The sequence below is a fragment of the Arachis stenosperma genome, chromosome 10 (assembly GCF_014773155.1).
Source record: "Arachis stenosperma cultivar V10309 chromosome 10, arast.V10309.gnm1.PFL2, whole genome shotgun sequence".
Taxonomy (NCBI): domain Eukaryota; kingdom Viridiplantae; phylum Streptophyta; class Magnoliopsida; order Fabales; family Fabaceae; genus Arachis; species Arachis stenosperma.
In genome coordinates this window covers 81,837,346-81,860,364 of record NC_080386.1, presented here as the reverse complement: position 1 = coordinate 81,860,364, position 23,019 = coordinate 81,837,346, and the positions used below count along the sequence as shown (strand labels likewise).

Genomic DNA, 23,019 nt, shown 5'->3' with positions numbered 1-23,019 from the left:
TGTCCTTAATTTGGATCTTTGATTTGCTTAGGCTAGTGTGTGTGAGCATCATTCAAGTGTGGGAATCTTGGGGCATTGGGTGAATAAAAGGGTAGTTTTGTATTATTATTGAAAATATTGGGAATCGGGTACATACTCATGTATTGATCAAATATAAAATATTATGCATTGATGTTCTCGTATATGGAAAGAAAAGAATGAGAAAAAACAAAAGAAAAAGAAAAGAAAAGAAAAAATAATATGGAAAAGAAAAGAAAAAAAATAGAAAAAAAGAAAGAAACAAAGAAAAAAAAGGAAATGAATAAAAAAGGGACAAAATGCCCCAAAGTAAAGTTCAAATAAAATCAATGCATATGTGTTGTGAAATAAAAAAGAAATACATGAGTATGTGAAAAAGTGAAAAATGGGTAGTTAGGTTAGAATTTAATTGTATAGGATGTCATAGGTTAGGTGGGAAGTCTAAGCTTATCAAAGATTCAAATTTCAAGCTCATTTGACCAAATATGCATCCTACCTTGACCCTAGCCCCATTACAACCAAAGAAAAGACCTCATGATACTTGTATGCATGCATGAAATATATGTTGATTGTTAGAAGAAGAACAAATCTTGGAAAGCATGATTAGGGAAGAATTGAGAGAATCAACCCTAAACACTTGAGTGAATAGAGTGCAAACACTACCGGTGAGGGTTCGATGCTCAATTACATGTTTTCACCTATGATCATAATTTTCATGCAAGTTTGTAAAAATATTTAATAACTCAATTCAATTGTGGATTAGACTTGCTAGTCCTTAGCCCTTGTGCATATATGCTTCTTGGGAATTGATTTATTTTGACCAAGCAATTGCATTCATTTAGATAGTTGCATATAGGTAGATTGCATTTAGTTAGTTCCCATTGAATAAATGTCATACCCTTACTTTATTCTTGGTTTTAGCATGAGGACATGCTTGGTTTAAGTGTGGGGAGGTTGATAAACCCCATTTGTAGGGTTTATCTTATGCTTCATTTAAGGGATTTTATGACCTTTTACCCACATTTATTCAATGAAATAGCATGGTTTTATAACTTCTCCTTTAATTGTGCTTAAGAGTGAAAACATGCTTTTTAGGACTTAAAATAGCTAAATCTAATTCTCCTTGATTCCATTAGATGCCTTGATATGTTTGCTAAGTGATTTCAGATTTAGGAGGCAAGGATTGGACCAAGGGAATGAAGGAAAAGCATGTAGAAATGGAGAACTCATGGAGAAATAAAGGAAATGCAAAAGCTGTCAAGCCGACCTCTTCGCACTTAATTGGTCATAACTTGAGCTACAGAGGTCCAAATGATACGGTTCTAGTTGGGTTGGAAAGCTAACATCCGGGGCTTCAAAACGATATAAGATTTGTTATATTTGAATCGCACATGGTGACGCGTACGCGCATAGTACGCGCACGCACCGTTGCTGCCAACTGGTTCACTTAAAGCAAAACGTGGCCAGCGAATTCTAAAGCCTTGTGGGCCCAATCCAACTCATTTCTGATGCTATTTAAGCCAAGGATTGAAGGGGGAATGGAGATACTTTTCATACTTTAGAAGTTAGTTACCATTAGTCATAGTTTAGTTTTAGAAGTAGTTTCTAGAGAGAGAAGCTCTCACTTCTCTCTAGGATTAGGATTAGGATTAGGTTTAGTTCTTAGATCTAGGTTTTAATCTTTGCTTTCTTTTACTTCTACCTTTCAATTCCTTGTTGTTACATTCATTTTCCTCTATTCTTTTGTTGTAATTTCCTTTATGTTGTTCTTATACTTTGTTGAAGATCTACTATTGTTCCTTTCATTTTCTTTCAATTCAATAAGAGGTAATTCATAACAATTGTTCTTCTTTGCTTTTCTATTGTTGATCTCTTGCCTTTGTAGTTATATCTCTCTTTAATTCTTGCAATTTATGTTGTTTACTCTTGGCCTAGGTAGAGTAATTAGTGACACTTGAGTTATCTAATTCCTTTGTTGATTGGTAATTGGAGAGATTGCTAATTGGTTTGGAGTGCACTAAAGCTAGTCTTTCCTTGGGAGTTGGCTAGGACTTGTGGCTCAAGTCAATTCATCCACTTGACTTTCCTTTATTTAGTAAGGGTTAACTAAGTGGTAGCAATGAACAATTCTCATCACAATTGAGAAGGATAACTAGGATAGGACTTCTAGTTCTCACACCTTACCAAGAGCCTTTTATAGTTGTTAGTTTACTTTTCTTGCCATTTATAATTCTTGTCTAAAAATCCTAAAAACCCCAAAATAACTCACAACCAATAACAAGGCACTTTATTGTAATTCCTAGGGAGAACGACCCGAGGTTCAATACTTCGGTTTATAAATTTAGGGGTTTGTTTTAGTGACAAACAATCTTTTGTATGAAAGGATTATTGTTGGTTTAGAAACTATACTTTACAACGAGATTTCATTAGTGAAATTCTAAACCGTCAAAAATCCAATCATCAGAGCTCTTTCTCAGATTTCTGGAAGTAGGTCGAGTTCTTCCTTTTGAAGTTGGGAGTTGGCCTCTTCACTATTGTGGATCAGTCTGGGCGATCCTTCTTCGACCTCCACTGTGATCATTGCCTCCATTCTGTAAGCTAATCGGAAAGGTGATTCCTTTGTGGTGGAGTGTGGAGTTGTCCGATATGCCCATAGGACTTGTTGGAGCTCTTCTGGTGGGGCTATGTTTTTTATGTAAAGCTTTGACTTTGTAGTTGGGTTTTTGCTCTGAAGAACTTTGGTTCATTCTGCAAAAAGCTTGCGTCTTTGATCATTTGTTATGACTTTTCTTTTGTCATTCACCTTTGAGAAGAATGTGGGCTTTTAGGGTTTTGTTGTTGTTCCTGTTTCTTTTCATCGTTGCCTGACTCCTTTTGTATAAAAGTTCTAGCTTTTGTTTTGACCTTTTGTCTGAGAGGTGTTCGGACTGTTTGGGTATAGATTGTCGGCTTCTCTTCTCTGTGTTCTTGCCCTGTTGTTGCCTCCAAAGGGTGCCCCTAGACTTTCGTGTGAGTCCTAGAGTTTCTCTTTTACTGCTGTATCTGACATTTGATGTTTTGCTGTTATTGTCCGAGTTGTTTCCTTATTTGTCTGAGTTGTTTGGTAATAACCCCATGGTTGACCCTGAGTACTGTGTGCGACTTAGGAGGTTCCGTAGAATTTGTAGGGATATGGATGAGGAGAAGAATTATGAGCTGGTGTCGCCAGACTCTGAGGAAAGGGTTTGTTTTCCTTCCTTGTTGTGGTCTTGTAATGTAGCCTGGATGAGGCTTTTATTATTGCCCCCTGGTTTGGTGTTGGCTGATTTTGAAAGTGCATCAACTCGGGCATTCTGCTCTCGAAGTATATGTCGGACTTCATATTCCCCGAATTGTCCGAGCTGTTGGTATTGGCTGATTTTGAAAGTGCATCTGCTCGGGCATTCTGCTCCCGAGGTATGTGTCGGACTTCATATTCCCCGAAATGTCCGAGCTATTTTCTGTTTTTGACCAGGGTCCCCCGAATTATTCGAGCTGTTCTCTAGTTTTGTCCAGGGTCCCCCGAATTACCCGAGGTATTTTTTCATGGTGGGATCCTCAGCTTGGTTGCTCCCTTCTATTTGTGAGGTGACTACTTGTGAATCACTGGACATGGTAAGCTCCTACCTTCTTAGCTAGCCTTAAACCAACGAGTAGTGCCTCGTATTCAGCTTGGTCATTTAGCTTGATTTAGCTTCCCTGATCGCTTTATATAATTACGCCTGCACCACTCCCGGTTTTATTTGGAGAGTCGTCCATTTAGAGTTTCCATTTTGTAGGATTTCCCTGGGTGTCAGTGTACTCTGTAATAAAGTCGGCCAGATACTGTGATTTGATGGCTGTCTGTGCTTTATGTTGAAGATCGATTTCGGATAACTTGACTGCCCACTGTAGAATTCTTCCTGCTAAGTTTGTTTTCTTGTAGGATGCCTTCTATGGGCTGGTTGGTCCGAACTCTGATAGTGTGAGCTTGAAAGTATGGGTGGAGTCATCGAGAGGTGAGTATGAGGGCGTAGGCGAACTGCTCTATCTCTTGATAGTTTAGTTCGGCCCCTTGTAGAGCCTTGATGATGAAGTAGACGGATTGTTGCCCACTTTTGTCTTCTTTAACTAGTGATGAGGCTATTGCCAGACTTCCCACTACGAGGTATAATATGAGCTTTTCACTTTCCCTTGGTTGGGTAAGAATGGGTGGTTGCCCCAAGAATTTTCAAAATCTCGGAAGGCTTGTTTGCACCCCGTAGTCCTATTCAAACCTCTCTCCCTTCCTTAATATACCTCTTTGAGGTGTCCTTTGCGAGATGATTTAGAGATCCTTCCTCCTGCGAATCCTCCATGAACATGTCTCTCAGGGGTGTGAGGTGGACGTTCAACTCGTTCGACCTCTTTGGTGTGAGACGTTCGACTTGTCCGACCTCTTTGGTGTGAGGTTGACCTTCTACTTTGTCCGACCTCTTTGGTGTGAGGTGGACCTTCAACGCGTCTGACTTCTTTGGTGTGAGGTGGACCTTCAACTGGTCCGACCTCTTTGGTGTGAGGTGGACTTTCAACGCGTCCGACCTCTTTTGTTTTTGATTGGACGAGTTGATGGGATCTTCTCAGTGTTGCATATTTCTTGGTAGACATCCACAACAGACACCCGAAGGGGGGTGTAATTGTGGTATTTTCTAGGCTTCTCTCCATGTTGATCTTCTTTTTTCTTGGACTCTTTATCCTTATCCCGAGAGGAGTAGGAATGTTCGGTTTTTGAGATCTCTCCTAGTCGAGAGTTTTCCTCCATGTTGATGTACTTCTCTGCTCGTTCTTGTACCTCGTTTAGAGATGTTTGGGTGCTTCCTGGATATTGAGTGGCTAAAAGGTCCTTCTTGTAGACCATTGATGAGGCCCCTGATAGCTGCTTCTGTTGGCAAACTTTGTATGCCCATACATGTTTTGTTGAATTTTTCCATGTTGTTGCAAAGGCTCTCTCGATCTCCTTGCTTGATCCCTAATAGGCTCGGTGCGTGTTTGGCTTTGTCCTTCTGGATGGAGAATAACGGATTGCATCTGAGGCCTCCGTGAAATACATCCTGCTTCTGAAATTGCTAAGATGATGGCTTGGATCTGATGTGCCGTCGTACGGGGTCATGCCTGGAGCTTTGAAGTCCTTTGGGACCTTTAGCTTTCATGATCTCTTTGGTGAATGGATCTTGGTCCTTGCAGGAGCTATCCTCATGAGAGGATCGATTAGCTTTGGCCTTGAGATCGGCTTCGAGTTTTAGGAGTTTGTCCTCCAATTCCCGGCATCGCTTTGTCTCCCTTTGTAGGTCTTTCTCAGCCTCTCGCTGATGTAGGGCTTCTTTTTCCAGTTGTTTTAAACGGTCTTGAAGCGCTTCCATGGCTCTCGCATTTGGAGAATCCTTTTCGTTGTTAAGTTGAGGAGTATCCTTTGGTGTAGTGTCCGCGTTTTTGTGCGGCGTTCTATCCTCTAGATCTGAATCGTGGTCGTTGTCATGGTTGTCCGCCATGGTGGTGGGATGACTTCCAAGTTCCCCGGTAATGGCGCCAATGTTCCGAGGGTTACTTGAAACTGGAGGTCGATCTCAGACGAGATCTTCTGTATTGGTCGAAGCCGACGTGTCCGGCAGGTGTATAGCGGCCGGAGCTGGTGTGTTCGAGTTGTGGAACTGAGAGTGCTGCTGATCCTTTATCACCAAAGGGTGGGGTACCTTCAAGGGACTCCGATGCTTAAGTTAGCAAGGGTATTAAACAGGTATTGAGTAGAATCAGAGTATGAGTTATACCTGGGTGCTCCAGTGTATTTATAATGGTGAGAAGTGATCTCTCTAGAGATAAGATAGTTATCTTAGCTTATCTTATCTTATCTTTGAGTGAAGTAATCTTATCTTTAGAGGAACCGTCTTTATCTTTCTGGGCTTTAGCTGCCTTTAGATTGGGCTGTGTTCCTTCGTTTTGGGCCTGCTTTGGGCTCCTTTGGCGATTTGGCCGAGCTCTTTGAGAAGAGGACGGATAGTCTGACCTAAAGAGGTCAGTCGGCTTGTCGCTAAACATCCCGGGTCGAACAGCTTGACCCAGGGTATGAACACATACTAAAACAATAAAGCATATATATATATATATATATATATATATATATATATATATATGCATCTTAACATAAATAAACAGGGTACTCTATCTTAGGGGATTTCTATTCTAACCCAACGCCGCTATCCCACAGCCTTCACCAACCGATCCTCCATGCGATCCCATTGCCACCGCCTTCCGAACCTCCTCAATCCTAGTAGAAATCACAATTATACACACTACAAGTAAATCACAAGTAGAAGCATAAAAGGTATGTAATTCAAATAGCAATTAGGCATATTATACAATTAGGCAAGCAATTACAGGTCGACAAAGCAAACAAACAGATAGAAAATGCACATGATGAATGCCTGCCCTATTGGCTGTGATATCACATTGTCGGTTCAACTACTAACCCGACACATCTCCATGGAGATGTCGCCCTTCGGAATCATCATATGGGAACCCCCAAGATATACTGCTCGGATCACTGTCCAGGATTTTACGCATGAATGCTCTATTGATCCGAAGGGATGCGAGCGGGATACTCTTGCCACAGACCTCACATCTCAACACAAGTGGGATGAACCACCACCCTTACGCCGCCGCCACTTCCTCGACAGGCGGGATCCAACTGCCGTCCACTACCTCACGTCTCATAATCCCGCCACTACTCTTGCAACTTCTCATTGGTGTGTGCGCGCACAAGCTGTGCTAACGCTGCAAGCAGACTGCCTACCTCTGCGTGTGCGTACACACAGGTCTGTGCGTGTGCACAGGTTGAAAATTTCGCAGAGGTGTGTGTCCGCATATATCAGAAATCACGAAATTCTACAACTTTGCTAAAATTCATATTTTCAACACCAACTTTGAATGATCATAACTTTCTCTACAAAATTCTAAATTTTGTAAACTTTATATCAATTTAAAGGGTTTTCAATGAACTTTAATTCTAAACAAATTTCAACCAATTTTAAAAATCGAGGCAAAAGTTATGATTAGACAAAGTTCACCAAAAACTAACTTTTACCCAATTTCACACTTTCCACAATTTCTTGTAAAACACAACCAAAACCATACCAAACCATTCAAAACTCCATTTCTCATCAAAATCAACCCTCTATGTTATATTACACCAAGCTTACCATATTTTCCTTCACCTTTCCTCGTCCTCAACCTCAGCATCAATATATCACATTATAATCAAACCTCATTAACATTTTTCCAACTACATTACTAATTCATCAACATCAATATCACATATATCAACACAATTCACTTCTTAACTTCACAAATCATTCATCCTCATCATATCATTATCAATCATCAAAATCAAACTAAAAAATTCATCAATTCATCATAATTCATCATACAAAAACATTCAACAACTCATCAACCATTTTAATTCAAACCTATCCTATGGGTCATTAGCCTAAGTGTCCATGAATATTATATACTACATAGAGAAAACCGAAACCATACATTGGCTGATTCCCAATATGCCCTTAACTCAAAATGAGCACAACTATGATCAGCAACAAGCTTTCTAACGCAATCCAAGCCACTAATAAGTTCTAATAGCTCCCAAACTCACAATAATCAAGCTATATACATATAAATCACCACAAATCAACCTAGGGCTCAACATAAACATAATTTCACAAAGGTTCAAGAGCTTTTAACTTTCCCCATAGCTTTGGAAGCCAAAATCCAATACTAAGCAAGGATTAGGGTGAACCTAAACATCCAAAATTACAAAAACTCACTTAATCCAAAGCCCTAAAAACTCAAAATTTTGAGGAGAAGAAATGAGAAAGATCCAACCTTTCCTTACCAATTCCTTGGATCGGTTTTGTAGAGCTCTCTACAAGGAACGCGTAGCCACAAATGGTGCGGTGATCGGAGCTCTGTAGCTCAAGATATGAGCTTAAGAAGATGATGATGAATAGTGCTCAAGGGTTCTCTTCTTCCCCTTCTCTTTCAGCTGGGGGTGTGTGTGTTTGAGTGTGGTTTGTGCTGATTGGTTCATTAAATGAAACTTATATATGTTAGGCTTGGGCCCAACTTGGCCTCGATCCAACCCGTTAGTGTTTTTAGCCTGTTTGGCCCAACTTCGGGGCAAACCTTTAAAATTAACGCCCGATTTTCCATTTCTAATATTTTTCTAAGATTTTTGGCTGTTTTTACTTTTTCTCACGTAGCACTGGGCAGACTTGAACCGGTTCAACCGGTTCAACTACCGGTTCAACCAGTTCAACTACCGGTTCGTAGTTTTTCACGATTTTTCGTAGAAAACACATTTTATGACTCAGAAAAACTCACTGAGTCCAAAATATCAAATTTAAATTATCAAATTCTCATTCTAAATTTTCGGAATCTAATTTGGGCAATATAATCACTTAATTAATCGGTTGATTAGTTGTGGTTCTTACATTCTCCAAACCAAATAAGAAATTTTGCTCTCAAAATTTGAATTACCTGAGAAAAGCTCGGGGTAATTCTTTCGCATTTCAGACTCTAATTCCCAAGTGTGTTCTTCAACTCCTGCCCGCTCCCAAGCAACTTTAACCAATGAGACTTCCTTTCCTCGCAGCTTCTTCACACTAGTGTCATCGATCCTTACTGGCATTACTTGGAAAGTTAAGTTTTCCCTCAACTCAACTGACTCAGGCGCCAACACATGAGCCGCATCCGAAGTGTACTTACAGAGTTGTGACACGTGGAATACGTCATGCAGGTTGGACAGATGAGGTGGCAAAGCTACTTGATACGCCACCGTTCCAAATCGCCCTAGAATCTCGAACGGTCCTATATACCTCGGATTCAATTTCTTGGTCTTAATTGCTCTTCCAATCCCAGTTGTCAGTGTAACCCGCAGGAATACATATTCTCCCACTTCAAACTCTAACGGCTTCCTTCTCTGGTCCGTATAACTCTTCTGTCGACTCTGAGTAGTTAACATCCTTGCACGAATCTTCTTAATGTTCTCGGTAGTCTCTACTATCAAATCAGGACCCAAAACACTTGCTTCACCAGATTCATACCAACAGAGTAGAGATTGGCACTTCCGTCCATACAAGGCCTCATACGGAGCCATCCTTATGGTTGCATGAAAACTGTTGTTGTACGCAAACTCCACCAATGGCATGTAACGGTCCCAACTTCCGGGTTGATCTAAAACACAGGCCCTTAGCATATCTTCCAACGTTTGAATAGTCCTCTCCGACTATCTATCCGTTTGTGGATGATACATGTACTGAGACATAGCTTCGTACCGAAAGCTCTTTAGAAAGCTCCCCAAAACCTTGAAGTGGATCGGGGATCACGGTTCGACACTATGCTCGACGGCACACCATGCAACCTTACTATCTCCTTTATATACAACCTTGCTAGCTCCTCCATTGAGCAACTTATTTAGATAGGCAGAAAATGAGTAGATTTGGTTAAGCGATCCACGATCACCCAAATCGCATTAAATCCTGACCTAGTCCTCGGTAACCCGGTCACAAAATCCATCGCGATTCCTTCCCACTTTCACTGAGGAATTTCAAGCGGCAGTAGCATTCCCGACGATTACTGATGCTCTATCTTCACATTCTGACACGTCAGGAACTTTGAGACATGTTCTGCCACATCATTCTTCATACCAAGCCACCAGAACATAGCCTTCAGATCGTGGTACATCTTAGTATTCCCAGGGTGAATAGAAAATCCGCTCTTGTGTGCTTCTTTCAATATATCTTGCCACAATGTCCTAACATCCGGCACAACGATCCTACCCTTGAATCTCCACAATCCATCTTGATCCCATGACACTCTCCATTGCTTCCCTTGCTCGATAGCTGGCAACACCTTAGGTAACACGTAATCTTTTTTATGAGCATTTAGGAGTTCAGATTTAAAGTCACTTGAGATCTATAACTGATTCAGGCAAGCCCTTCCGGCAGCTTCACCACATCCAACTTAAGATCCACAAATTTCTCCACTAGCTCCTCTTCCTTGATCCTCATCCAAGCTATTGTTAAGGATTTTCGACTCAATGCGTTGACTACTACATTTGCCTTTCCAGCATGATAACTTAGTTCAAAATCATAATCCTTTAACAACTCCATCCACCTCTTCTGACGCATATTAAGCTCTTTCTGATCAAAGATGTACTTGAGACTCTTATGATAAGAAAAGATGCTAAACCTTACTCCGTACAAGTGATGTCTCTAAATCTTCAATGTAAACACAATCGCTGCTAATTCCAAGTCATGAGTTTGATAGTTTACCTCATGCGGTCTCAACTGACGCGATGCGTAAGCCACCACATTCTGGTGTTGCATTAACACACAACCTAAACCCTTCAAGGAGGCGTCACAGTACACTTCAAATGGTTCATGCGGTTTCGGAAAAATCAAAACTGGCGCGGAAGTTAGCTTTTGCTTCAATGTATGAAAGCTTTCTTCACACTCCGACGTCCACACAAACGGTTCCTCCTTCCTTGTCAACTTAGTCATCGGTAGCGCAATCCGGGAAAATCCTTCAATGAATCTTCAGTAATATCCAGCTAAACCCAAGAAGCTTCTGACTTTGATAACCGTTGTCGGTCTTTCCCATTCCATCACCGCTTCTACTTTAGAAGGATCTACGACTATTCCTTCTTTGCTCACCATGTGACCTAAGAACTTCACTTCCTCCTTCAAGAACTCACACTTCGATAACTTAGCATACAACTTTCGCTCATTTAGGATTTGCAACACAATCCTCAAGTGTTCCTCATGCTCCTTTGCCGTCTTAGAATAAACTAAGATGTTGTCTATGAAAACCACTACGAATTTGTCCAAAAAGGGACGAAATACTCTGTTCATGTAATCCATGAACACAGCAGGTGCATTCGTTAACCCAAAGGACATCACCGCAAACTCATAGTGTCCATAGCGCGTCCTAAATGCAGTCTTAGGGATATCATCCTCTTTCACCCTTATTTGATGGTAACCAAATCTTAAGTCAATCTTGGAAAACACTCCAACTCTTTGCAATTGATCAATCAAGTCATCTATCCTTGGCAGCGGGTACTTGTTCTTCATAGTCACTTTTGTTCAGCTGTCGGTAATCCACACACAGTCGCATTCCTCCATCCTTCTTCTTCACCAATAAAACTGGCGCTCCCCACGGTGATACACTCGGTCAGATGAACCTCTTGTTCAGAAGCTTCTCCAATGAGCCTTTACTACCTGGGTATCGCCCGAAGCATTAGTAGTTAACAAGATATAACCCTGACACTCTTCCCCACTACAGTGCACCCTTACAGAGTTCAGGTAGTAACCTTCAGCTATCACTACCCCACTTTCTCCTTCCGGCATAAACCGAATTGTCCGTTCAAAGCAATCCAACAAAACCGAATTGACCCGCACTTGGATTCTTCCCACGTGTGCAATCCCTTGCTAAATGACCAGGCAAGCCACAATTGAAGCACCCACCTAAACCAATCTTGCAAGAGTCATATGGATAAAAACGTCCACAACGCACACAAGTCAAATTCGGAGAATTCTTACTCTGATTTCCTCTTCCTTTGCCACGCTAAAACTGATCCTGAGGGTTCTTTCTGAAGCCTCTTTGCCTTTGAGGTGCATATCCTCCTCTCTTGAAACTTTGACCTCTAGGATGGAAATACTTGCCACGTCTTGTACTAGTATTCCCTCCATGAATATCCTTGGATGCTGCTACGGTCTTGGCATACTCCTCAACCACCCTTGCTTTGTTCACCAAATCAGAAAAAGTGCGAATTTTCATAGGAGCCTGGTGCACGAAATTGTGATACACAATGGCGCCAACAACTTGGTATGCACAATTGTAATCTCAACTCTTTTTCACAACTTCGCACAACTAACCAACAAGTGCATTGGGTTGTTTAAGTAATAAACCTTACGTGAGTAAGGGTCGATCCCACGGAGATTGTCGGCTTGAAGCAAGCTATGGTCACCTTGTAAATTTCAGTCAGACGGATTAAAATGGTTATGGAGTTTTAATAATTAAAATATAAATAAACAAAAAATAAAGATAGAGATACTTATGTAATTCATTGGTAGGAATTTCAGATAAGCATATGGAGATACGTTGTTCCTTCTGAATCTCTACTTTCCTACTGCCTTTATCTAATCCTTCATACTCCTTTCCATGGCAAGCTGTATGTTGGGTGTCACCGTTGTCAACGGCTACTTCTCGTCCTCTCAGTGAAAATGGTCTTCTACAATTTCTGTACGGCTAATCAACTGTCGGATTGCTCGTCTCGGATGAAAAATACCATGCACAGATATCGCATGACTAATCAACTGTTGGTTGTCAATCACGTGTTCATAAGTGAGAATGGTGATGAGTGTCACATAATCATCACATTCATCATGTTCTTGTGTGCGAATGAATATCTTAGAATAAGAATAAGCATGAATTGAATAGAAAACAGTAGTACTTTGCATTAATACTCGAGGAACAGCAGAGCTCCACACCTTAATCTATGGTGTGTAGAAACTCCACCGTTGAAATCACATAAGTGATAATGGTCCAGGCATTGCCGAGAGGCCAGCCTCCAAAACGTGATCAAAGGATCAAAAGGCAATCCAAAGATGATCCAGAGATATCTAATACACTAGTAAAAAGTTCGATTTATACTAAACTAGTTACTAGGGTTACAAAAATGAGTAAATGATGCAGAAATCCACTTCCGGGCCCACTTGATGTGTGCTTGGGCTGAGCATTGAAGCTTTCACGTGTAGAGGTCTTCCTTGGAGTTAAACGCCAGTTTGTAACTTGTTTCCGGCGTTTAACTCTGCTTTGCAACTTGTTTCTGGCGTTTAACGACAGAATAGGGCAGAAAGCTGGCATTAAACGCTAGTTTGCGTCGTCTAAACTCGGGCAAAGTACGGACTATTATATATTACTGGAAAGCCCTGGATGTCTACTTTCCAACGCAGTTAAAATCGCGTCATTTGGATTTCTGTAGCTCCAAAAATTCCATTTTGAGTGCAGGGAGGTCAGAATCCAACAGCATCAGCAGTCCTTTGTCAGCCTCTGAATCAGATTTTTGCTATGGTCCTCAATTTCAGCCAGAAAATACCTGAAATCACAGAAAAATACACAAACTCATAGTAAAGTCCAGAAATGTGAATTTGCTTAAAAACTAATAAAAATATACTAAAAACTAACTAAATCATACTAAAAACTATGTAAAAATAATGCCAAAAAGCGTATAAATTATCCGCTCATCAGAGCCACATTAGTCATTATATTGTCCTTCAAGCCTCTCTGGTATTTGATATACTTCTAGCTCTCATAGGTTTCCGGGGCACCCTAACACACCCTAGAAAACCTACAGAGCTCCTCAAACTTGCTAGTGTAATCTGCCATAGACAGGGAGCCTTGATTCAGCTGCATTAGTTCCATCTCCTTTGCTTCCCTTGCAGACTCAGGGAAGTATTTCTTGTAAAAGGCTGTCTGAAACACATCCCATGGAAAATCAGTGTTCTGGAGCTATAGCAAGCAGCACTCTGCTTGCCACCAATGCTGAGCCTTTCCTGCAAGCTGATAAGCGGCAAACTCGACATATTGATTATTCGGAACGTGCTGCGCCTGTAAAGCACGCTCCATGGCCTGAAACCAGTTGTTCGCTTTAGTAGGATTAATTGATCCTTGGAAATTTGGCAGATGAACCTTGAGGAATGTCGCCAACATCATCGAAACACCTCCCGTATTATCACCGTTTCCCTCAGCATCATCATGAGCATTCCAATCACCGTTCCCGTTTCCGTTTTTGGCTGGTTGGCCCAACCTCTGCACTGCTTACAGAGTCACAGCAGTATTAGCCTCCATGGTATTAGCGAGATTCGCCATTGCCGCCATGAATTCGGCATGGTTGTCAGTCGGTTGCTCATTCCTACTCTCTCGTGAACGTGCTCGACCTCGTCCACGAGTGGCCATGTAGGGTTCCTGTCTACACCAAACAATCGATATCAAGGTGATCAGTCTCAATATCAAAAGCCTAGTGCTTCAATTATCCCCAAACAGGTGAAGAGCAGATATTTTATACGCTTTTTGGGGGGTAATCTCATGTAGTTTTTAGTATGTTTTAGTTAGTTTTTAGTATATTTCTATTAGTTTTTAGGCAAAATTCATATTTCTGGACTTTACTATGAGTTTGCGTGTTTTTCTACGATTTCAAGTATTTTCTGGCTGAAATTGAAGGATTTGAGAAAAAATCTGATTCAGGCTGAAAAAGGACTGATGATGTTGTTGGATTCTGACCTCCCTGCACTCGAATTGGATTTTCTGGAGCTACAGAAGTCCAATTGGTGCAATCTCAATTGCGTTGGAAATTAAACATCCAAGGCTTTTCAGCAATATATAATAATCCATACTTTGCTCAAAGATAGATGATGTAAACTGGCGTTCAACGCCAGTTTCATGTCCCATTCTGGTGTAAAACGCCATAAACACATTACGAGTTGGAGTAAAACGCCAGAAACAGGTTACAACCTGGTGTTTAACTCCAGAAACAGCCTAGGGACATGGAAAGCTCAAGTCTCAGCCCCAGCACACACCAAGTGGGCCCCGGAAGTGGATTTCGGCACTATCTATCTCACTTTACTCATTTTCTGTAAACCTAGGTTACTAGTTTAGTATTTAAACAACTTTTAGAGGTTTACTGGGTACTTCATGACATTTTTAGATTTAAACTTTGTACCCTTTGATGGCATGAGTCTCTAAACTTTGTACTCTTTGACGGCATGAGTCTCTAAACTTTGTACTCTTTAACGGCATGATTATTCCGGAAAGTCTAAACCTTGTCTGCAGTATTCCGAGTAGGATTCAGGGATTGAATGACTGTGACGAGCTTCAAACTCACAAGGGTTGGGCATAGTGACAGATGCAAAAGGATCAATGGATCCTATTCCAGCATGAGTGAGAATTGACAGATGATTAGCCATGCGGTGACAGCGTACCTGGACCATTTTCACTGAGAGGACGGATGGTAGCCATTGACAACGGTGATCCACTAACACACAACTTGCCATAGGAGGAACCTTGCGTGCGTGAAGAAGAAGACAGGGGGAAAGCAGAGATTCAAAAGACAAAGCATATCCAAAACTCTAACATATTCTCCATTACTGCATAACAAGTATTATTTAATCCATGCTTTTTATTTACTACCAATCAAAACTGAGAATTATTATTATCCTGATTAAGAGTTACAAGATAAACATAGCTTGCTTCAAGCTAACAATCTCCGTGGGATTCGACCCTTACTCACGTAAGGTATTACTTGGATGACCCAGTGCACTTGCTGGTTAGTGGTACGAGTTGTGAAAAGTGTTATTTACAATTTTGTGCACCAAGTTTTTGGCGCCGTTACCGGGGATTGTACGAGTTTGGACAACTAACGGCTTATTTTGTTGCTTAGATTAGGAACAATTAATTTTTTTGTGTTTATAGTCAATAGGTTTGAGTCTAGTTTCTTGATTTAAGTTTGGTGTCAATTGCATGCTTTTTGTGTTCCTTCAACTTTTCAAAAATAGTTTCTCTCCGTTTAATTCATGCATTTTTTGAATGTGTCTTTTTTCTTGTGAAAAGTTGCTCCTTTGAGTCCTTCTTTCTAAAATATTTTCAAAAATAATTTTTCTTTGTTTAATTCCTGTTCCAATTTTTTTGTTTGTATTTTCTTGTTATTTTCTTTGTGAGTTTTCAAAAATTTGTTTTGGTTTTCAAAAAATTTTAAGTTTGGTGTTCTTTTTATGTTCTTGAGTCCTTTGAGTCTTTGAGTTTTTGTTCTTCGTGTTCTTGTGAATCTTTAAAGTGTTCTTGAGTCTTTCTTGTGTTTTGATCTTAAAATTTTTAAGTTTGGTGTTTCTTGGTGTTTTTCCCCCAAATTTTTGAAAATTTAGCATTAAATTAGTCATCAATTTTAAAAAACATATCTTTTTTTCAAATCATATCTTTTCCAATCAAATCCTTTCAATCATATATTTTTTTCAAAACTTCCTAACCAATTTTTCTCTTTCTTCATTTTTCGAAAATCTTCACCCATTTTTCATTTATTTTATTTTAATTTATTTTATTTTCAAAAATAAATAAATAAATAAAAATATATTTTTTAATAATACTATTTCAATCTCTATTACACAACACCTCCCTTTCTTCATCATGGACTTAAGTGGAGGTGAACAGTCCAAAAGGACTCTGGGGTCATATGCTAACCCCTCGACTGCTTCATATGGGAGTAGTATATGTATACCTCCCATAAGAGCTAGTACCTTTGAGTTGAATCCTCAGCTCATTATCATGGTGCAGCAAAATTGCCAGTACTCCGGTTTTCCATAGGAAGAACCTACTGAGTTTCTAGCACATTTCTTACAAATTGCTGACATAGTACATGATAAGGAAGTAGATCAGGATGTCTACAGATTGTAACTGTTCCCATTTGCTGTGAGAGATCAAGTTAAGAGGTGGTTAAATAACTAACCCAAGGCCAACATAAGGACACGGAAACAGTTGTCAAAAAAATTCCTGAATCAATATTTCCCTCCAAAAAGGATGACACAGCTGAGGCTGGCTATCCAAGGCTTCAAACAGGGAGATAATGAATCCTTTTATGATGCCTGGGAGAGGTACAGATAGATGCTAAGGAAATGCCCCTTTGAAATGTTTTCAGAGTGGGTGCAGTTAGACATCTTCTACTATGGGCTTACAGAGAAAGCTCAAATGTCTTTAGACCACTCAGGTGGTGGATCTATACGCATGAGAAAGACAATTGAAGAAGCTCAAGAGCTTATTGATGCAGTTGCTAGAAATCAGCATCTGTACTTAAGTAGTGAGTCTTCCAGAAAAGAAGAGGCTAAAATAATAACTGCTGAACTCAGTCCAGCAGAACAAGTTACTGAATTCAATCAGCAATTAGATTTTCTAACAAAATAGCTAGCCAATTTCAAGGAGATGTTACAAGACACAAGAATTGCTAATGTGAATATGGAAGCACAATTGAATCAAACAAAACAGCAATTATCAAAACAGATAACAGAAGAGTGCCAAGCAGTTTAATTAAGAAGTGGGAGAACATTAAATACCTCACTTCAAAGCAGCAGGAAGCCAAGAAAAGAAAAACTGACAAAAGATGAACAAACTGCTACCCAAAATCCCTCTGAGAACAGTAAGAGACCAGAGAGGAATAATTCTGGCGTTCAAACGCCAGAAAAAGGTGAAATTTGGCGTTAAACGCCCAATGGGAGCTCAGTTCTGGCGTTCAAACGCCAGAAACAGGTAGGAATTGGGCGTTAAACGCCAATTCAGCTTCTGATCCTGGCGTTCAAATGCCAGTGAGGGATCAGACACATACAAGTGCTGATAGCAACCCCTCTAAGAAGGCTTTCCCAACCACCTCTGTAGGAAATAAACCTATAGCAACTAAGGTTGAGGATTACAAAGCCAAGATGCCTTATCCTCAGAAACTCTGCCAAGCAGAGTAGGATAAGAAATTTGCCTGCTTTGCAGACTATCTCAGGACTCTTGAAATAAAGATTCTGTTTGCAGAGGCACTTGAGTAAATACCCTCTTATGCTAAGTTCATGAAAGAGATCTTGAGTCATAAGAAGGACTGGAGAGAAACTAAAAAAGTTTTCCTCACTGAATAGTGCAGTGCAGTCATTCTAAAAAGCTTACCATAAAAGCTTAAAGATCCCGGAAGCTTCATGATACCATGCACATTAGAGGGTACTTATACTAAGAAAGCTCTATGTGATCTTGGAGCAAGTATCAACCTAATACCTGCATCCACTATCAAAAAGCTTGGTTTAACTGAAGAAGTCAAACCAATCCGGATACGTCTCCAACTTGCTGATGGCTCCATTAAATACCCATCAGGCGTGATTGAAGACATGATTGTCAAGGTTGGGCCATTTGCCTTTCCCATTGACTTTGTGGTGCTGGAAATGGAGGAACACAAGAGTGCAACTCTCATTCTAGGAAGACCTTTCCTAGCAATTGGACGAACCCTCATTGACATCCAAAAAGGAAAATTAACCCTGAGAGTCAATGAGGACGAGTTTAAGTTGAATGTTGTCAATGCTATGCAGCATCCAAACACCCCAAACGACTACTTGAGCACTGATATTATTGACTCTCTGGTGGAAGAGGTCAATATAACTGAGAGTCTCGAATCAGAGCTAGAGGATATCTTTAAAGATGTTCAGCCTGATCTGGAGGAACCAGAGAGAATAATAGAACCTCTAAAAATCCCTCAGGAAGAGGAGAAACCTCCTAAATCCAAGCTCAAACCATTACCACCATCCCTGAAATATGCATTTCTGGGAGAAGGTGACACTTTTCCTGTAATCATAAGCTCTACCTTAGAGCCACAGGAAGAGGAAGCACTAATTCAAGTGCTGAGGACACACAAGACAGCTCTTGGGTGGTCTATCAGTGATCTTAAGGGCGTTATCCCAACCAGATGCATGCACAAGATTCTATTGAAGGATGACACTAAGCCAGTGGTTCAACCACAGAGGCGGCTGAATCCAGCCATGAAGGAGGTGGTGCAGAAGGAGGTCACTAAATTACTAGAGGCTGGGATTATTTATCCTATTTCGGATAGCCCCTGGGTAAGCCCTGTCCAAGTCGTCCCTAAGAAGGGTGGCATGATAGTGGTTCATAATGAAAAGAATGAACTGGTTCCTACAAGATCAGTTACAGGGTGGCGTATGTGTATTGATTACAGAAGGCTCAATACAGCTACCAGAAAGGATCATTTTCCTTTACCCTTCATAGACCAGATGCTAGAAAGACTAGCAGGTCATAATTACTACTGCTTTCTGGATGGATATTCAGGTTATAACCAAATTGCAGTAGATCCCCAAGATCAAGAGAAAACAGCATTCACATGTCCATCTGGAGTATTTGCATACAGAAGGAGCCTGGTGCACGAAATCGTGATACACAATGGCGCCAACAACTTGGTACGTACAATTGTAATCTCAACTCTTTTTCACAACTTCGCACAACTAACCAGCAAGTGCACTGGGTCGTCCAAGTAATAAACCTTACGTTTGTTAGTGTCGATCCCACGGAGATTGTCGGCTTGAAGCAAGCTATGGTCACCTTGTAAATCTCAGTCAGGTGGATTAAAATGGTTATGGAGTTTTGATAATTAAAATATAAATAAACAGAAAATAAAGATAGAGATACTTATGTAATTCATTGGTAGAAATTTCAGATAAGCATATGGAGATGCGTTGTTCCTTCTGAATCTCTACTTTCCTACTGCCTTCATCCAATCCTTCGTACTCCTTTCCATGGCAAGCTGTATGTTGGGTGTCACTGTTGTCAATGGCTACTTCCCGTCCTCTCAGTGAAAATGGTCCTCTACGATTTCTGTACGGCTAATCAACTGTCGGATTCCTCGTCTCGGATGAAAAAAACCATGCACAGATATCGGATGGCTAATCAGCTGTTGGTCCTCGATCGTGTAGGAATAGGATTTACTATCCTTTTGCGTCTGTCACCATGCCCTACAGTCGCGAGTTTGAAGCTCGTCACAGTCATCCCTTCCCAGATCCTACTCGGAATACCACAGACAAGTTTTAGACTTTTCGGATCTCAAGAATGCTACGAATGGATTCTAGCCTATACCACGAAGACTCTAATCTCGGATTCAGATGCCCCATTGTCAGAGGGGAGTCGATGTGAATTGTTGATTAGAAATCCAAGAGATATACATTCTAGCTTGTCTTCATGTAGAACGTAAGTGGTTGTCAATCACGCATTCATAAGTGAGAATGGTGATGAGTGTCTCATAATCATCACATTCATCATGTTCTTGTGTGCGAATGAATATCTTAGAATAAGAATAAGCATGAATTGAATAGAAAACAGTAGTATTTTGCATTAATACTCGAGGAACAGCAGAGGAGAGTTGATCCTTCATGTGAATGAAGAATGCCTTGTAGTAAAGTCTCAAGGTTCTCCATCTGTAACCATGGAGAGTAAGCATGAAGAGCTTCTCCCAATACAGAGTCAAACAGAGCCCCTACATTCAAACTCTAAGTTTGGTGTTGGGAGGCCATAACCAAACTCTAAGTTTGGAGTTGAAAGATCTCAACCATACTCTAATCATCTGTGAGGCTTCATGAGAGCTCACTGTCAAGCTATTGACATTAAAGAAGCGCTTATTGGGAGGCAACCCAATTTTACTTTAATTTTATCTATATTATTTTGTTTTCTTTTAGGTTGATGATCATGTGAAGTCACAAAAACAATTACAAAAATAAAGAAGAAAATCAAAAACAGCATTGAAAACAGCACACCTTGGTGGAAGGACTTACTGGCATTTAAACGCCAGAAAGGGTAGCAAAATGGGCGTTTAAACGCCCAATCTGGCACCTTTTTGGGCATTTAAACGCCAAAATAGGGCACCACACTGGCGTTTAAATGCCAAAACAGGGCAACAAACTGGCGTTTAGATGCCAGAACAGGAAGGAAAGCTGGCGTTTAAACGCCAGAATAGGGCAGCAAACTGGCATTTAAATGCCAGAATTGCACTCTAAGGCGTTGTGAACGCCCAATTGGAGCAGGGATAAAGAATTCCTTGACCCTTCAGGATCTGTGGACCCCACAGGATCCCCACCAACCTCAACTCACTCACTCTCTTCTTCACACCTTTCTACAACACTCTTCCCCAAATACCCTTCACCAATCACCTCCATATATCCTCCCCAAATACCCTCCATCTCCTCCATTTTCTTCTTCCCCTTCTTTCTTTCTTCTTTTGCTCGAGGATGAGCAAACCTCTTAAGTTTGGTGTGGTAAAAGCATTGCTTTTTTTTGTTTTTCCATAACCATTTATGGCACCTAAGGTCGGAGAAACCTCTAGAAAGAGGAAAGGGAAGACAAAAGCTTCCACCTCCGAGTCATGGGAGATGGAGAGATTCATCTCAAGGGCCCATAGCTCAGTAGTAGAGCATTTGACTGCACAACAAGAGAGCCCACTCATGGACCTCAACAAGAGCATGAGGAATTCCCTCATCAAGAAATCCCTGAGATACCTCAAGGGATACATTTTCCTCCACACAACTATTGGAACCAATTAAGGGTGGAACACCAAGAGCACTCCATCATTCTCCATGATATTAGAGAATATCAAAGAGCTATGAGGGAGGAGCAACATAGGCAAGGAAGAGACATAAAGGAGCTCAAAATCACCATTGGTTCTTCAAAAGGAGGAAGACGCCACCCTCACTAAGGTGGACTCATTCCTTAATCTCTTTGTCTAATTATTTTTCTGTTTTTCGGCTTTATGTTGTATGTTCTATCTATGTTTGTGTCTTCACTACATGATCATTAGTGTGTAGTGTCTGTGTCTTAAAGCTATGAATAATTCCAGGACTCTTTCACCTTTCTTAAATGAAAAATGTGCATAATTACAAAAGAACAAGAAGTACTTGGATTTCAAAACTTATCTTGAAACTAGTTTAATTATTTTGATGTGGTGGCAATACTTTTTGCTCTCTAAATGAATGCTTGAACAGTGCATATTTTTTTATCTTGTTGTTTATGAATGTTAAAAGTGTTGGCTCTTGAAAGAATGATGTTGTTGATAATCTAAAAAATCATGAAATTGATTCTTGAAGCAAGAAAAAGCAGTGAAAAAAAGTGAAAAAAAAGAAAAAAAAAAAGAAAAATGGCAAAAAAAAGAGAAAAAGAAAAAGAAAAAGAAAAATCAAGTAGAAAAAGCCAATAGCCCTTTAAACCAAAAGGCAAGGGTTAAAAGGATCCAAGGCTTTGAGCATTAATGGATAGGAGGGCCCAAGGAAGTAAAATCCAGACTTAAGCGGCTAAATCAAGCTGTCCCTAACCATGTGCTTGTGGCATGCAGGTCCAAGTGAAAAGCTTTAGACTGAGTGGTTAAAGTCGTGATCCAAAGCAAAAGATTGTGCTTAAGAACTCTGGACACCTCTAACTAGGGACTCTAGCAAAGCTGAGTCACAATCTGAAAAGGTTCACCCAGTTATGTGTCCGTGGCATTTATGTATCCGGTGGTAATACTGGAAAACAAAGTGCTTAGGGTCACGACCAAGACTCATAAAGTAGCTGTGTTCAAGAAGCAACGTACTGAACTAGGAGAATCAATAACACTATAAAAAATTCTAAGTTCCTATAGATGCCAATCATTCTGAATCTCAAAGGAAAAAGTGAGATGCCAAAACTGTTCAGAAGCAAAAAGCTACAAGCCCCGCTCATCTTATTAGGACTAAGTTTCATTAATACTGTGGGATTCATTGTATATTCTCTTCTTTTTATCCTATTTTGTTTTCAGTTGCTTGGGGACAAGCAACAATTTAAGTTTCGTGTTGTGATGAGCGTATAATTTATACGCTTTTTTGGCATTGTTTTTATATAGTTTTTAGTATGATTTAGTTAGTTTTTAGTATATTTTTATTAGTTTTTAAGCAAAATTCAAATTTCTGGACTTTACTATGAGTTTGTGTGTTTTTCTGTGATTCCAGGTATTTTCTAGCTGAAATTTAAGGACCTGAGCAAAAATTTGATTCAGAGGCTGATAAAGGACTGCAGATGCTGTTGGATTCTGACCTCACTGCACTTGAAGTGGATTTTCTGGAGTTACAGAACTCCAAATGGCACGCTCTCAATTGCGTCGGAAAGTAGACATCAAGGGCTTTCTAGAAATAGATAATAGTCCATAATTTTCTTGAGTTTTGACGACGTAAAGTGACGTCAAAACGCCAGCTCTCTGCCCTTTTCTGGCGTCAAAACGCCAGAACTGGCATAAAAGTTGGAGTTAAACGCCCAAACTGGCATAAAAGCTGGCGTTTAACTCCAGGAATAGCCTATGCACATGAAAGCTCCAATGCTCAGCCCAAGCACACACCAAGT

General features: G+C 40.4%; 1 protein-coding gene across 1 annotated transcript; it reads right to left on the bottom strand.

Moving 5' to 3' along the window:
* Positions 1-9,675: 9,675 nt before the first annotated feature.
* LOC130957281 (uncharacterized) lies at positions 9,676-10,232 on the bottom strand. The gene is made up of 2 exons (XM_057884148.1): positions 10,056-10,232; positions 9,676-9,954 (listed from the first exon to the last, which is right to left on the bottom strand). Exons 1-2 carry the CDS (start codon positions 10,230-10,232, stop codon positions 9,676-9,678), a joined length of 456 nt encoding a protein of 151 aa, XP_057740131.1.
* Positions 10,233-23,019: the final 12,787 nt, after the last annotated feature.